A 16432-nucleotide genomic window follows, 5' to 3' on the forward strand; every position below is an offset into this window, starting at 1 on the left:
TGTGTTTTGACAAATTACTTTTTGGACATTGTGTGTTTGTAAAATGGTTCAAATAGACCCCTGAACTCATTTTTGGTAAAAAAAAATTGAACTAAAATCACAAATAATTCACCAAACTAACAATTCAGAACAAAAGCGCACAATCATTCTGCCAAATAATTGTGTTTTCGTATTTAATTTTTTCTTCATCAAAATTAGGTTTAGGGATCTTGTCAAAACACAAGGTCCAACACAGGTAACGAGACAAACACACAGAGTCTAAAAATGTATAAATTCTTATCTTTATAATATAATTTTTTATTGATTAAATAAATGTTACAAATTATTTTTTACAAAAGAGATATCATTTAATCAAGTGGGAGAATGTTATATTATTTTATATAAATAATATAATGTTGATTAAATGAGTGTGACATCATGTCATTTTGTCAATTTGTAACATACAAAGGGGAGATAATTTGTAACTCCCAAAATATCACTATAATCAATATGTAAAAGAAGTTACATACTCTTGATTTTATTTTCATGTGCTATAATGTTTTATATTTGTTAGGAATGTTACAAAATTGCATGAGAGAAGATTTAGGACGTTTTCCAGTTTGTAACCAAAGTTGTTACTTGGGGTTACAAATCAGTAACCTGACAATTTCGGTTTTGAAGCAACTTTTTGATGCTTTGAACGTTGTAACAACCCAAGTAACCCCCAGATGATCAATTTAACTCCATAAACACTCAATTTATCATTTGTAACACCCAAGGGGTTGGTGGAATTTGAAAATCAACTGGTGATCTCAAACTCTATAAATAGATACTATTTTGCTTAAAACACACTTGTGATGACATAGGGCAAGTTTGGTACAGTTGTGTTGTGGGAAAAACAGTTGTAGTTGTGTTGTGGGGTAAAGTAGCAATAGCTGTGCTGTGGGGAAAAATTGATAAGTGTTTGGTAAATTATAAATAAGTGTTGTGAGTTGGAAAAGTTGTATCAGAATATTTGGTAAACTATATACATATGATTAGAGTGTAGTTAAATATTAAAAGACCAAAATAGATATCATATTTATTTTATTAAAACAAATTCACAAATACTAAACATACCCAATGGATTTCAATATAAATATTGTATTTATTTAAACATGTTAAAATTATAATATTTTTTTTCTAAAACATGAAATTGATATATGTTTGATAAATTATAATTTAAAAATACTATGAGATGCAAAGATAATATTATAATGTATAATAAATTCTTTTGTCAATTTAAAATTACTAAAATAAAAAAAAATATTTAAAAATATCTAATAAACATAAATTATAAAAATATTTTTTGAAGAAAATAAAAAATATTTAAAATTTAAATATTATCTTATTAATTTATTTTAAATACTTTTATTTTGAATAATATATAATAAAAAGGTAAATATATTTAGATAAAAAAAAACATTTATTGGAAAGTTTTTTCAAAAAGCTGCCTTTGGAAAAGCTAAAAGTTGGGAAAGTTTTTTAGTTGTAGTTTTTGCATAAACTCTTCAATAAGCTGATTTAATATTGTTTATCAAATACTTTTATTACACAATTTTTTTATAAAATAATTTTTAACTTTTCTAAAAACTATCACAAGCAAGCCCATAATCATCTTTAGAGCCTTAATAAATCATTAAAAACATTTTTAGCGAGAATATTCTCAAAGTATTCTTATGATGGATAAAATAACTTTTAGGACAAATATTTTGAATTTTGTTTAAAGCCTTGAGATCTTCATCTTCTACCTCTTATCCTTATGATAATTTACATAAATTATGTAATCTCTTATCATATTTTCATTAATTTATCTAATATTATTAGTTAATATTATATATTTTGTGTTAATTTTGATTATAATCTTCTCCATTGTAATATTTCTTTAACATAATCGTCGTAACAAATAATTATAATGATATAGCTAGTTAGGGTCTATTTTATTTATCACATATATGCTTGCTTATTTTGTAGCTTATTAATTTGGAATATTACTATATCATTTTCTAAGAGAATCAACACTGTAGTTTCAAGTATTGTGAGATCCCCTCATGTTAATGATCCTGGATGATTGAACCATCTCCAAGATCTTGCATATCTTTTCTTTTACTTGAAGATTTATTGTCTTCCTCTCAAGAACTTCATATTACTTTGATGATAAACATAGAGCTTAGACAACACAAGTTTATTATGAAATATTAGACTTAGTATGCCACTCTAAAACTAACATACAAAAAGCTCTCAGGTGGGCAAGTCTAACCATGAACCAAAATAGTGTTGAACTAACATCGAAATGAGAGAATTTTAACACCATATTTTTTTTTCAATCCAAATACAACACTAAAAATTACAAAAAAAAAAATATCCTACATTATTATTATATTCCCCACAAAATACACATTATATTATTATATATTTATACTTATAAAATACAAAAACAAAACAAAAAAATGTGTCGTGGTGAACAGTGTCACATCAATAATGTCGTGGCACTGTTTATCTCTACCATTTTTGTGTCTCATTTGCCGTTTCATTGGATTGTTATTTAGTATAGGATCAACACCAAAATGATATTTTGCTGCTCCGTTGGAGAAACCCTTCAATGAAACACACACAAAACAAAAAAGTCACTTAAAGAGGGTGGGTGGGCAGGTATTTGTACTTGGCAAGGTAGGTTTCCTTGAAGATTATTCCAAAACATATGAATAAGGAAAGAAAGAAAAATGAGTAACCAAAGATTCTCAATCATAAATCAGGTAACAAGTAAGGTTTCCCTCACTAAGAGATTTAGTATATTAGATGAGAGAAATTAATATTATCACATGCAATATAATCATGTCCAATATAAGTTTTCCAAAACTTATTCAATGAAATGAGAACAAATTATCTTTTTAGAAAATAAATCAAAATTGTGTGCATAATAATTCTGGAATCTATTGGAAATAAGTGCCACAAAAAGAAAACGAATGATGAAACTTGTGCTGTAAGAAACAGACGATGTTGCAACATAATAAAATTTAATTGCAATAAACGAACACAAAACGTATATATTTGAAACTTCTTTTAAAGTAACTTAGCACAATTAAAATTCGTAGTTCTCTTTTCTAATTCTTTTTTATTTACTTTTTTACCCGCCATCAATAATTAATAACAAATTATTTGTAACTAATTAAACATAGCTGAACAAAGTGAATTGTAAAAAAAAACAATTTTTGTAATGTCATTTGGTAAAATAATATTTTTTTCGATAATTTTTTTATAAAATTGCATTTAGTTAGGGTGTTAAGAATTTTCAATAGGATGTTTAGTGTGTTTAGAATATCATTTTGTGAGAAAGGAAATTATTATGCAATTTGATTAAGAAAATACTTTTTTTAATGGGAAATGAGTGACTTTTTTAAGAATTTATACTATTTTATTTCTCTTTATTTTATTTTTATACTAGTTTTGGACCATTAGTTTCAAAGGGACCTTTCATTTTGTAAAAAAAAGACATAACATATTTTTAAATAAGACCAAAATACTCTCAAATTTCATTAATTATTTAATTAAAAACATAAAATAAAAAATATATTTTGGACCCTTTATTTTACCTTTATACTTGTTTAGGATCTTCTATTTCAAAAAATACAATTTTGAACTTTGTGTTTTGCTAAATAGTTCAAAATAGTCCTACAAATACAATTTTTGTTCAAAATATATTTCAATATGATCTTTAGTTCTATTAATTAATGAATTAATTAAATCATTAAAAATAAATAGTCAAATAAAAATAATAATATAAAATAATTATAAAAACTATAGTAATTAATTAAATAGACATATTTTAATTCCAAATATAAAATTAATAGAAAAAAAACAAAAATCAATTTTATAAACTAACCAAACTAAAACCTAATAATTTTAAAAAAACTTTTTAAACTGAAACATAAATTCTAATTGAACTTTATTCCTCTTTTTCTTTCCTTTCTATTTCCTCCTCTTCCTTCTTTTCTTTATGTCTCATCCTTATTTTTTATTTTTTATGGGAAATTTGTCTTTTAATGCATGTAAGGGGATTGTATTTAAAAAATACAATATCACCTATATGAGTCTCACTTTGGTCCTACTATTTACCTTAGTATCCAAAATACCCCTGCCATTTGTTCCAATTCTCTCTCTCTCTCTCTTCTCTCTCGATCTCTCTATATTTCCTCTCACTCTCGGTCCCGAACCAAAAAAACTCTCAAAACCCACATTTGAATTCGTCGCAACCCAACGAAATCGGAGAAGAGAAGCATTTTCGGAGAAGGTCTTCGGAACCAAGACTTGAACATTGGACCGTAAGCACCCAAAGGCAACCAAACAACTCCAAAGTAGGCGAAACAACTCCCAAGTACGCGAAGGTGAGGGTTTTCTTTTTAATCTTCAATGTCTGGTTTTTTGTTGATGTTTTTTTCATATGATAGATCGGGGTTGGGTAACTGAGAAATCTAGGTTTTTTTTTCAAAAAATTTGACTCAACTCGATAGGCCTCGATAGTATATGTTAGGTCTATTTTTGAATGTGCTTCGATTGACCTTGATAGGACTCGATGTTATTAGATATTTCAGTTTTAGGGTGCCTCGATAGACCTTGATAGGACTCGATGTTATTAGATATTTCAGTTTTAGGGTGCCTCGATAGACCTCGATGATATTAGACATATGGCTGATTTACACATGCCTCGATAAGCCTCGATAGACCTCGATAGGCATCGATGATAATAGACATATGGCTGATTCTAGCATCTGCCTCGATAGGACTCGATAGAATAAGACTTATGGTTGTTTTTGCACCAACCTCGATAGGACTCGATAGGCCTCGATAGAATTAGATATATTATGATTTTGCCTTACCTAGATAGGCCACTATGAAAACAAAAAACAAAAAAATGTTCAACCATTGCTTGTGCTAGCCAAAGAGCCAAGGTTTAGACAAAGTTTTCTCCTATGGCTCCCCATTTTTTCAAGATTATTCTTGAAGAGAATATTGGGAACACCAAGTTAGTAGTAGATATATAAGTAGTATACTTACTAACTTGGTGTTCCCAATATTCTCTTCAAGAATAATCTTGAAAAAACGGGGAGCCATAAGAGAAAACTTGGTCTAAACCTTGGCTACTTACTAACTTGGTGTTCCCAATATTCTCTTCAAGAATAATCTTGAAAAAATGGGGAGCTATAGGAGAAAACTTTGTCTAAACCTTGGCTCTTTGGCTAGCACAAGCCATGGTTGAACAGTTTTTCGTTTTTTTTTTCATAGAGGCCTATTGAGGTAAGGAAAAATCATAATATATCTAATTCTATCGAGGCCTATCGAGGTTGGTGCTAAAACAACCAAAAGTCTTATTCTATCGAGGCCTATCGAGGCAGATGCTAGAATCAGCCATATGTCTATTATCATCGAGGCCTATCGAGGTCTATCGAGTCCTATCGAGGCAGATGCTAAATCATGGTTTATGTCTCATTCTATCGAGGCACCCTAAAACTGAAATATCTAATAGCATCGAGTCCTATCAAGGTCAATCGAGGCACATTCAAAAACAGACCTAACATATACTATCGAGTTCTATCGAGGCCTATCGAGTTGGGTCCAAATTTTTGAAAAAAATAACCCAGATTTCTCAATTACCCAGCCCCGATCTATCCTATGAACAAAACATCAACAAAAAAACCAGACATTGCAGATTAAAAAGAAAACCCTCACCTTCGCGTACTTGGGATGTAGCACCCACATTATTTTGATATAATATAGCCAATAATCACATGATTGCATTGCATTACATATCATACAATATGTATAATTTGAGCATATGCATATTCTTATAAGTGTTTTCATGTATAAGTATAAAAGTTGTGTATGTGATGTCTATATGTATGCTCAATATTATTAACCTTGTGGCATTTGAGTTGTCTTTTATGGGTGTTTGATGTGCTCAAGATATAAGAAAGTATGAAAAATATGGACAAGGCATGGAATAAGTGGTGAAAGTGAGATATAGAAGGCAAAATAGGTTAAGTAGTGAAAAATAGTACAATGTCGATTACTAGTATTTCGGTGTAAAATTGAGTATTTATGGATTTACCAAATGTAATCGAGGTATGATTAAGGTCTCATTGATGATGTAAAAATGGTTTTAGAACCATTAGATCAATTCTTGATGGGAGGTATACATAATCAGTGGTATTGATGCAAAGTCAAAACGAGCTTAGCATAAGTGTGCTACGCTCGATCGGGTAAGCATAACTATTGGGTATGAAGTCATATGGACCTAAGGTTTGGTGTGAGTGTTTTACACATAAGGATAATAGGCCTAGCAGATGATTAAGTCGAAATTATTGAAGTGATAAGGTTTTCATAAGTCAAAAGGTGAAATGATGAGATGAAAGGTGTTAAATTTTGATACAATAAGGCTAAATCATTGAAAATAAGGGATTGTCATCAACCTTATCACTTTGCACGACCATTACTCTGAAAAACAGAGAGAAAAGAAAACCAAAAACCATTTCTTGGATGGTTTGAAGAAATTCTAAGGAGATCCAAGTGAAATCAAAGCCAAAGAAGTGGATTAAGCTTAGTTCTAGCATTTTTATGGTAAGTTCTTGTACTTGGAAGTTAAACCATGTTTTTGAATTATGCTAAGAGCTTATCTATGGTGTTTTATCTTTTTAAAGATATTTCTTGGTGGTTTCCAAGTGGTTTGAGGTTTAAAAAAGCTTGAAGAAATTGTTTTCGCCGAAAATTTGCTCGGTAAGTGAAATTTTGTGTTTTATGAGGTTTTTGGGGTTCTTGGATTACAAGCTGATTTTTGGTTATTTTATGGAGTTTATAAGAGGGTAGATATGCTTATAAATGTTTGAATAGATGTGGAGACTCATTTAATTTGGGTGATGATCTAGGAAATTAGAATTTTATCAAAATCGGTATATGATAACTTTATGATGAATTATGTTGGTATTTGGGATATATGGTTATGGCAGGTTATTTGATGTTGATTATTGGATGATTTTGATATTTGAGGATAGCTAAAATTAAGGGGAAACTCTGTCAAAATTTCTCTAAGTGTCTAAGATAAATCTAACGCTCGATCTAGGTGGTTTAAGGCATTTTAGGCATGATTTTGATATGAAATTTGATATGATGTTTTATGGGTATTTTTAAATGAGAGTTCAATGTCTTACTACCTTCATTATGATGAGAAATCCATGCCATTGTCAGGATAAGCATATCAACACCTAAGACATCACTTGTTACACGGTAAAATATATTTTGGACAAAAGGTAAGTAAAGTACTCAACTGCAACACAAGAATTATGTGTTATGTGAAAGTATGCATTATATGAATATTTTGTGAGTAAGTGGTATTAACATACAGTGACACTTCATCATAAATTTGTATGCATGGCATAATAGTGATATGGTAAATTATTATTTGATATAAGACCATGCATGATATTATGATGATTAATTATATGATGCCTTTGCAAGTTTTGTGCAACATAAAAGAAAGTTGTAATAAGAAGTTTAAGTTCAGTGCCACTGTTTTGAAAAGGCAAATGAAAGTGTTAATAAGTGTAAACGGAGGCCTATAGTAGGCTTATAGTGGCTGCCCAATAATTTGGGCTAGGTTTTAGTGAACCAATTATATTATTTGCCATGTTTCCGTTTTTATTTCTCCTCCATATGAGTTATTGTTATATGTATTGACACCACAGTGTGTGGCCGCCTTAACTCTTGAGCCTGACGGGGCAACGATGGAATAATGTTTTTAATGTGCCCTACTGTGGTGATGGCTAGCCGGAGGAGAACCCATGGGATTTTGTATTGTATGTGTAACAAGCCCTGCAGGCATTGACCAATTCAAACAGTGTGCACAATATTAAGGGGCCCAAAATTTAAAAAGAAGTTGTGTATGTCCATTGATATTGGGTAATCATTAGCATTGCATGCATTACTTTGCTTACTGAGCTTTAGGCTCACAGTTGTCTTGTGTTGTAGGTAGAGAAAGAAATGTGTGAATGACATGAGGAGAACTGAAGCATGGTCCTGACCCTAATTTGTACATATGAACATATCGACCTTTTGTGAGTTATTTTAGTTATCAGTGAGATGTTTGTAATAAAGTGTGAAGTTATGTTTTGAAAATAAATTGGGTTATTTAATACTTATGTATAATATGTTTGAGACACACTTTATGTTTAATGTAAATAATGTGAAATAAGTTTTCAAGTTTTAAAAAAAAAAAATGTTCAGACTTCCGCAGTAATAAATTATGATATAGTTTTAAAACGTAACACCTCAAATATGGTTTTAACTAAAATAAGTGAGGGTGTTACATGGGAGTTGTTTTGCCTACTTCGGAGTTGTTTGGTTGCCTCTGGGTGCTTCTGGTTCGATGTTCAAGTCCTGGTTCCGAAGACCTTCTCCGACAATGCTTCTCTTCTCCGATTTCGTTGGGTTGCGACGGATTCAAATGTGGGCTTTGAGAGTTTTTTTGGTTCGGGACCGAGAGTGAGAGTAAATATAGAGAGACCGAGAGAGAAGAGAGAGAGAGAAGAGAGAGAGAGAGAGAGTCAGAACAAATGGCAGGGGTATTTTGGGTACTTAGGCAAATAGTAGGACCAAAGTGAGACTCATATAGGTGATAGGGTATTTCTTAAATACAATCCCCTTAAATGCATTAAAATTCAAATTTCCCTTTTTAATTCATTAATTAATAGAACTAAAGAGTATTTTAGTAGTATTAATAAAATATTTTGATCAAAATTAAGATTGACTATTTTGAATTTACAAAACACGAGGTCCAAAAATAATTTTTTTTTTCAAAACAGAGGATCTAAACGAGTATAAATGTAAACTAGATTGTCCAAAATAGTATTTTTCCTATTAAAAAATTAATCTCTTATCTCTCTCTCCAATCTCTCCTTATTCTATCTTCTTTTTCTTCTTGTTCTTCAAACCTAGAAATTAAATTTAAAAAATTCAAATTTATATTCAAATCCAAAATTCAAAAATTTATATTCAAATCCCAATAAAAATAAAAAATCAAATTTAAAAATCGAACACAAATTAAAGGAGTTTGGTTCTGCAAGCCACATAAGATTTTTACGTGGTTCGACTTATTAATTAAGCATAGTCTACGAGTCTATTGTATTGATGAAGAACTTGCACGGGTTCAAGTTCTCTTAAGGTTTACAATGTGGTAGTATTTTTGAATGCACAAGTTGACCTATATTTACAATGAATTTTCAACCATATTTTATAGGCGGCTGGAATATATTAGTATCTCCCTAATAGGGGTTTAATACAAGAGAAATACAATTAATTGGTTAATCCCAAATTACAATGGAAAACTGGAATACAATATGTTTAGGGTGGTCCTCGAGGAGCTCTAAACCTTTATCAAGTAAAGCTTCCCCTTTAAGCAGTTCCTCAGAGACTTTTGGGACCACGTGCGCATGGCCACGATCGTGGTAATGGTGTCAATGTCATGCCGCATATTGCCTGTTTTTTAGGGCAATTTTGATCTTCTAACATCATCTTTGTCGATTGTGTGGAAGGGACAGTCACGTTGTAGGAAACTACAACCAATGTCAAAGGTAGATGGGGACGCATGTCAGAGTGGTACCCGTCTTTCACGAGTGGACATGTGAATGAGTATAACTCGCAAGCTAGAGGTAGTCCTTGAGAAGTCCCTGCTGCTCAGGCACCATCCCTTGGACTTTAGTTGTGACGCCCCACATCACTATGGCTGCTTTCTGGAATGACGACTGGCCCTACAAACCAAGACAAGTCTTTCCAGCGTGCTTTGTCCTCACTTGCACGATTCCTGGGAAAACTTCCCAGGAGGTCACCCATCCCTAGATTACTCCAGGCCAAGCACGCTTAACCATGGAGTTCTCAAGTGATGGGCTACCGAAAAGAAGATGCACCTTCCTGATATAGGTAGTACCCATCAATCCATTTAAGTCATCTTCAACTGTGTAGTCCCATACCTACACAGTCTTAAAATCATTACACTTGACCTTCCCCAGGCGGTGTGGGATTGCACAGTTTACCCGGTCTTTCCCCTTACGGATCACGAGATTCTGACTGTCACATTAGTAAAGGTCGGACCTTTGAGGACTTCGATGGCCTTTCGGAGGTCATGCATGTCATGGTTCTCGAAACCCTAGGCACTCCTCACTCGCTAGTTTCTCGCTAGGCTTCATGTCTTGACATGTCTTCGAAGAGGTCACGTGCTTCTTCGAGCGGTCGCACGTGTTGACCTACTTGATAAATGCGAGTAACATATTCCATCCAAGTGAACTACCTACAAAAATCACTATCTTTCCTCTCATTTTGAGCAGAAACTTAACTCCTACCATAGAAATGCTACAATCAAAATAACACAAACTTACTTCACTATCTTCAAAACTCATTAAAACATGACCAAAAAGTTTAGCATCAGCTCAAAATTCTTAATTCTTTAAACCTCAGCCACTCCTCAGCCATGTCGAATTCATGCCTCAACCACGAAAAACCTAGGCCTCCAAAGCCCCAACACCAGCCCATCACAGACCCAAACTTGTCGACAAACATTACCTAGGCTCGTTGATGTCCAAACTTGCCAACACCCAACTCTTGCTCCAAGATTTGTCGTCATCCCACTCGTGATGCTCCTCTTTGCCCCAAGCCTCTCATCGTCATCTGCAAGAAAAATATGAAGAAGAAAAAAAAAACAAAAAAGATAGAAGAAAGAAGAAAAAAATAAAAAGTAGAATTTTTAGGGTTTTAAATTATATTTTTATTATCAGATTATTAATGTGATATAACTAGAAATTAAATCAGATTTATTTTTAGTTTTAATTAATTTTTTATTAAAAATATTTTTATTTTTTAATTTATTAAAATATATTTGTTTATTTGTAATTATATATGAATATACATCAATTGTCTTTTTCTAATTATGTTTTTAATTTATACACACTTAGGGGTTGTTTGGTATGGTATATTTTTTTCACAGGAATGGTAATCTTCAATATTACTATGTTGATATAAAGTTTTTTTTGTTTTTAAGCCCTAATTTTTTTTATAGCAATAAAATTTATTCATTGAAAAATATCACAATGTCATACTACCTAGAAATCTAAATCCCTAGAAAAAATAAGGGAAATCTTCTAGCTAAACAAGTTCATCATCCACCCTGAGAATATGCATTGGCAATCTATGAACAACCTTATTAGTTGTACGACGATCATAAATCAAAGATACTCCTGGAAAATTGGACAACAAACTTGTTATTTCCTCTAACAAAGACCCTAAATCATTGAAAAATTATGATCTCTTAGAGAAAACGATCACAACTGCCAACCAATCTGTTTTGACATGTATGAAGAAAGACTAAGGGAAATACTCTAATCCAGTACTACTACTAAGGCCACATATTCGACTTATATAACTGTAAATCAGCTTATAAAACAAAATAACAAACAAACATTATATTAAAAAAATAATAAAATAAAAAGAAACTAAATTTTATCCTTGCAATAAAAATGAAATACAATAAAAGAAAAACTTATATGTTGTAAATATTGTACTCGAGCAAAAAGATCATTTAAAGTCCCCAAAAATCTAATAACTCGTTACATTTAACTCAATAAAAAATAAATTAGTTATCAAAATTATTAATGAAAAAACTTATCTATGATAAATGTTGTACACGAACAAAGAGATCCAGGTGCTATAGTTGCATCTTAGAGCCACAAGCATTCATAAAAAACCTTTTCTTTTTTTTTTTTGAAAAAAAAAAAAAAAAAAAACCTTTTCTAAGTGTACAAAAGAATTAATAACCAATAACCGCATAAATATGAAAAGAGACCATATACATTATCATATGATAAGCAAGACAGAAAACATAATAACAAAAAAAATAACAAAACAATAATAAGAAAAGAAATTAAACACAACATAAGATTGAACTAAGAGTAATATATTAAAGATTACCCCATGGAAGAGTATTCTTGAACCATTTTAAATATGTGGATTCTATACATTCCCATCAATCTCAATAGAGTGGATTCCACATATAATTATTTTGTTCAAAATAATGGATAAGATTTTTGTATTTATCCAAATATTGTAATTCAATCAATATAAATCTAACTAAATATTCTCATATACAACCAAACACAATTTACAAGTTTTCAAACAATTGTATTATCCTTAATGAATGAACAAGATCATTTGGTTGTTGGTCCTCCTTTAGGAACACAACAAATATTCTAATTAATCAGATTATTTTTAACTCGTCATATTAAACATTACATTAAGTTTGAATTTCCCTAATTATCAACTCATTTCAACTAAAACTCACCAAGTGAAATCCTTACACCCAACACCCCTAAAATATTTTGTTCTTATTCAAGACAAGTATCCTATTTTTTATTATTATTTTTACAGAATTGAAGATCCTGCCTAGGAGGAAAAAAAGATACAATTCAAAATAAATAAAATAATAATAATTGAGGAAAATGTGAAACAAGTGTTTGTGCCAAAACAAAAAGAAACAGTAAGATTGGAAGTTCACATACATAAATAGAAAGTTGAAAGTTGTAAAGATAGTAATGTTAAAATAGGGTACGCTAATAATACAGCTTTCATCTCTGAACTGATCTCACCAGTAATAAGTAACTTTTTCTTCTTCCTCTTCTCTGCCAAGGCTCACGTTACTCTGCTTAATCTTAATCCATCCAATCCATATGGGATAGCAGCCCAGCCCCACCAGGGCCACAACCTCAAATACTATTGATTATATCTGTGACATGCCACGACTCATTTGACCTTTCTCTCTCTGTGTCAGTCTTCTTGCTGGGGATCTCGGATTTCTATTTCTTCACTCTCAGATTCGACCTCCAACCACTTCATTCATCTCCCTTGAGGTTGGTTCCTTACTCTTTCATAATTTTATTCAAGATTTGGGTTTCCTCTTCTAGATCACATCTTTCAATGAATGCTTGTTATGCTGTCTAGATCGATTAACTTACCTGCCGACTTTCTAAATTTTGGTTTTTTCTTGTTAAAAATCCTTTCTTTGACTGACCCATTTGTTTTAGATCAGTTCTCGACTAACCCATTTGATTAATTCGTCAAAACTTCATTTACAATGCCGATTTGCTACGTTTTTTTTTTTTTATATATATATCTTTATTGACTCAACTCAACTCATGGGTTATTCTTTGCTTCTTCTTAGGGCATCACTACACCACTTTATGATGCTAACTTCATTGTCATTGTCAGCTTTTTTTTTTTCCTATTCTAGATGTCTGAACCGGAGCTGCCATTGCAACAGTTGATGATTTGTCAGTTATTGAGGTGATGGTCTCCCCTCCTTCCCCATTCTGACAAGTGATCAGGACACGGCATTCCTGGTTAGTTCTTAGCTTTAGGTGGAACTTATATGTGCCTGAGATGGTGATTTAGTGGCTACTGCTAGGAGTCAATACGTTGTGGCCAGTTTGAAAAACAAAGAATGTCCAAGATGATCAACAAACCGCTTGTGCTGACTTATCTTTACCTATTTATCTACATTCTGCTTTCCTCTGGAGTTATATTATACAACAAGGTAATGCTCCTTCTCAATCACCTGGGTGTGTTTTACCCCTATTTATCTTTGTTTGTGGTACAAGGTTTGTTAAACTTTTACTTGAATGACTTTCTTTGCAGTGGGTTCTCTCCCCAAAATATTTCAATTTTCCACTTCCTATAACGCTTACTATGATTCACATGGGATTTTCTGGAGCCGTGGCATTTTTTCTTGTCCGCGTGTTCAAGGTATGACATGGTCATTGATAATGTTTTCTTTCCGAAAATGCTTATATTTAACCATGGCGCAATGCATACATTTAATGACTACATCTAGCGTAATGATAATGATTCATTTTGATCACATCATTCTGAGGAATCACTATTCTTTCTATGCTTTAATGAAGCAGTGATATTATATAAATCTACTAGTTTGCTTTCAGTTAAAAAAATAAATAAATGATTCCCCTCAAATTGTTCATTTATTTGTATGAATGATAGTCTTTTATATCTGCAGGTTGCAACTCCTGTCAAAATGACATTTGAAATGTAAGTCATACATAGTGATATTTCCTTTTCATAATTTCTTCATCCTAAGCCTCTATTGTTTTGGTTTCCATTTCTTTAGTTTGTCTTTCTAAACTGTTCTTTCACATGTGGCAGATATGCAACTTGTGTAATACCGATAAGTGCCTTTTTTGCTTCAAGTCTTTGGTAAGCACTAAAATGCTTATTACCCTACTTCTTATATGATGTTTGAACCTATTGATGTGATCATAATGGGGCACAAGCATGTGTACTATTTGTTTAATTTCTGAAAGTGTACAATATCTTTTAATAGAAAGCCTTGCAAACTCTTTTATATCTTGAAGTAGATGTTGGATTTTTGAGGAAGAACTTTAACCATTCTCATGTGTTATGTCAAGATACTAAGAAATTTTATATTCATTATATGGTCAAAAGTTGGATATCCATCCACTTGAGGCTAGATCTATTTAAAAAAAATTCTTGAAAGCTGAAGAAATATCGATTTTCATTTTCCATTTTCTCAAATTTTTCCTTCTGGTGGTCACAGGTTTGGGAATACTGCATACTTGCATATTTCGGTAGCCTTCATCCAGATGCTCAAAGCTCTAAGTAAGTGCGAAGACACGATTTATTTTCTCTGATTATCATTGCAATACTCTTAATTGTAGTATTGACTTGTCTCTAAATTTTGTTCTTCCAGTGCCAGTGGCAACATTTATAATGGCAGTTATGTGTGGCACCGACAAACCAAGGTGTGACGTCTTCTTGAACATGCTGCTAGTCAGTGTTGGAGTTGTCATTTCGTCATACGGGGAGATTCATTTTAATGTAGTTGGTACACTTTACCAGGTAACGGGCATCTTTGCAGAAGCTCTTAGGCTGGTCCTAACACAAGTCCTTCTGCAGAAAAAGGGCTTGACTTTAAATCCTATCACCAGCTTATATTATATTGCTCCATGCAGGTATGTATTTTGATTACTCTGGACTTGTTTTTCATTCCATACTTTCATATTATATCTTGGTATTAGTGGGGAGGGGGGAATTGAAGAGGTGATGCACCTGTTATTACAAGTGGTGGTGCTAATATTTGTTGCCTGTCATTATTTTGTGAATGCAGTTTTGTATTTCTGTTCATACCATGGTTTCTGCTGGAGAAGCCTGAAATAGCAGTATCTCAGATTCAGTTCAATTTCTGGATCTTTTTTAGCAATGCTCTTTGTGCACTGGCCTTGAACTTCTCCATTTTCTTAGTGATTGGTAGAACTGGAGCAGTTACAATTCGTGTCGCTGGAGTCTTAAAGGACTGGATTCTCATAGCCCTTTCGACTGTTATATTTCCAGAGTCAACTATAACCGGGTTGAACATCATTGGATATGCAATAGGTAAATCTCTAACTTCACATTCTTTTATATTTTGAAAATTTTGGTTCACCAGAGTTTCTCATCTAGTCTTTTTGCTTTGGCAGCGCTGTGCGGTGTGGTCATGTACAATTACATAAAGGTTAAGGACGTCCGTGCGTCTCAACTGCCCGCTGAAGGTCTTCCTGAAAGAATCACTAAGGTTGGTATACTCAAGGTGGACTTTGTCTTGCACTAAGCTGAATTTTACTTTCAAGTGTTTAAGTTTCATAAACTCAATGATGCCTGGTGAGGTGATGCGAAATGGGTTTATATAGCTAACAAAACCTTTGAGCTAACCAAATGAAACTATGATCCAATTTGTAATACAGGACTGGAAGTTAGAGAAGAAATCATCAGATATATTCGTGCCAAATGACAGTAGTGATATAGGTGGCGGGGTGGGTTCGGCCACTGAAACATTTGGCGATGAAGAAGCACCTCTTATGCCGTCGGCAAGATTGTCTTATCTTGGAAGAACACAGCTTGGCAAACCAAATATATAAATATATTTTTATATATATACATTTTGCAAGGGAAGAACCAAACCGGACCAGGAAACAAAGATGAGGCAGTTATAGTGCAATGTCAACTATGTATTCTTTCCTGTTGGGAGAGATTCTTTCTTAGAAAGCCTTTAGGAAATTCGTTTTGTAATATTTAAATTTTGTTTTGTGAGAGAGGTAAATTGCCATTTAGAGTGCATGAACAAGTTGACCACCTCTCTTGATAATGAAAACCAAGTGTTTTTTTCCTTTTCTTTTTTGGTAACCCAAAACACTTGTTCTTATTAGTTAGCAGGTGAACTTGTTTGCTTCTGAAGTAGTTTGTATTAAATATAAATTCTTCTCGTACACAATACAGCACCCTTCTGTGCATCTTCTTGGCATCTACCATAAATCTA

At 32.3% G+C, this 16432-nt stretch overlaps 1 protein-coding gene and 1 long non-coding RNA gene across 3 annotated transcripts; both read left to right on the plus strand.

Moving 5' to 3' along the window:
• Window positions 1–6030: 6030 nt before the first annotated feature.
• Window positions 6031–8207, plus strand: LOC133816760 (uncharacterized). Its single transcript, XR_009885452.1, has 4 exons — window positions 6031–6633; window positions 6714–6789; window positions 7258–7319; window positions 8038–8207. It is a non-coding gene; the product is annotated as an uncharacterized LOC133816760 (long non-coding RNA).
• A 4462-nt stretch (window positions 8208–12669) lies between these two features.
• Window positions 12670–16406, plus strand: LOC133819629 (probable sugar phosphate/phosphate translocator At3g17430). 2 transcript variants are annotated; one of them, XM_062252923.1, is made up of 10 exons: window positions 12670–12959; window positions 13318–13642; window positions 13744–13851; window positions 14120–14151; window positions 14266–14316; window positions 14678–14739; window positions 14831–15092; window positions 15248–15513; window positions 15597–15691; window positions 15861–16406. In XM_062252923.1, exons 2-10 carry the CDS (start codon window positions 13550–13552, stop codon window positions 16032–16034), a joined length of 1143 nt encoding a protein of 380 aa, XP_062108907.1. In that variant the 5' UTR covers window positions 12670–12959; window positions 13318–13549; the 3' UTR covers window positions 16035–16406. The 2 variants fall into 2 exon arrangements, with proteins under 2 accessions (XP_062108907.1, XP_062108908.1); XM_062252924.1 differs by having other exon boundaries at window positions 13340–13642.
• The last annotated feature ends 26 nt before the right edge of the window (window positions 16407–16432 follow it).

The sequence above is a fragment of the Humulus lupulus genome, chromosome 2 (genome assembly GCF_963169125.1).
Source record: "Humulus lupulus chromosome 2, drHumLupu1.1, whole genome shotgun sequence".
Taxonomy (NCBI): Eukaryota; Viridiplantae; Streptophyta; class Magnoliopsida; order Rosales; family Cannabaceae; genus Humulus; species Humulus lupulus.

Excerpts from the sequence above, each read along its gene's own strand:
- LOC133819629 (XM_062252923.1), top strand. The coding sequence starts at position 13,550 with ATGTCCAAGATGATCAACAAACCGCTTGTGCTGACTTATCTTTACCTA. Across the intron at positions 13,643-13,743 it reads GAGTTATATTATACAACAAG|TGGGTTCTCTCCCCAAAATA; the intron begins GTAATGCTCCTT and ends CTTTCTTTGCAG. Across the intron at positions 13,852-14,119 it reads TTCTTGTCCGCGTGTTCAAG|GTTGCAACTCCTGTCAAAAT; the intron begins GTATGACATGGT and ends TTATATCTGCAG.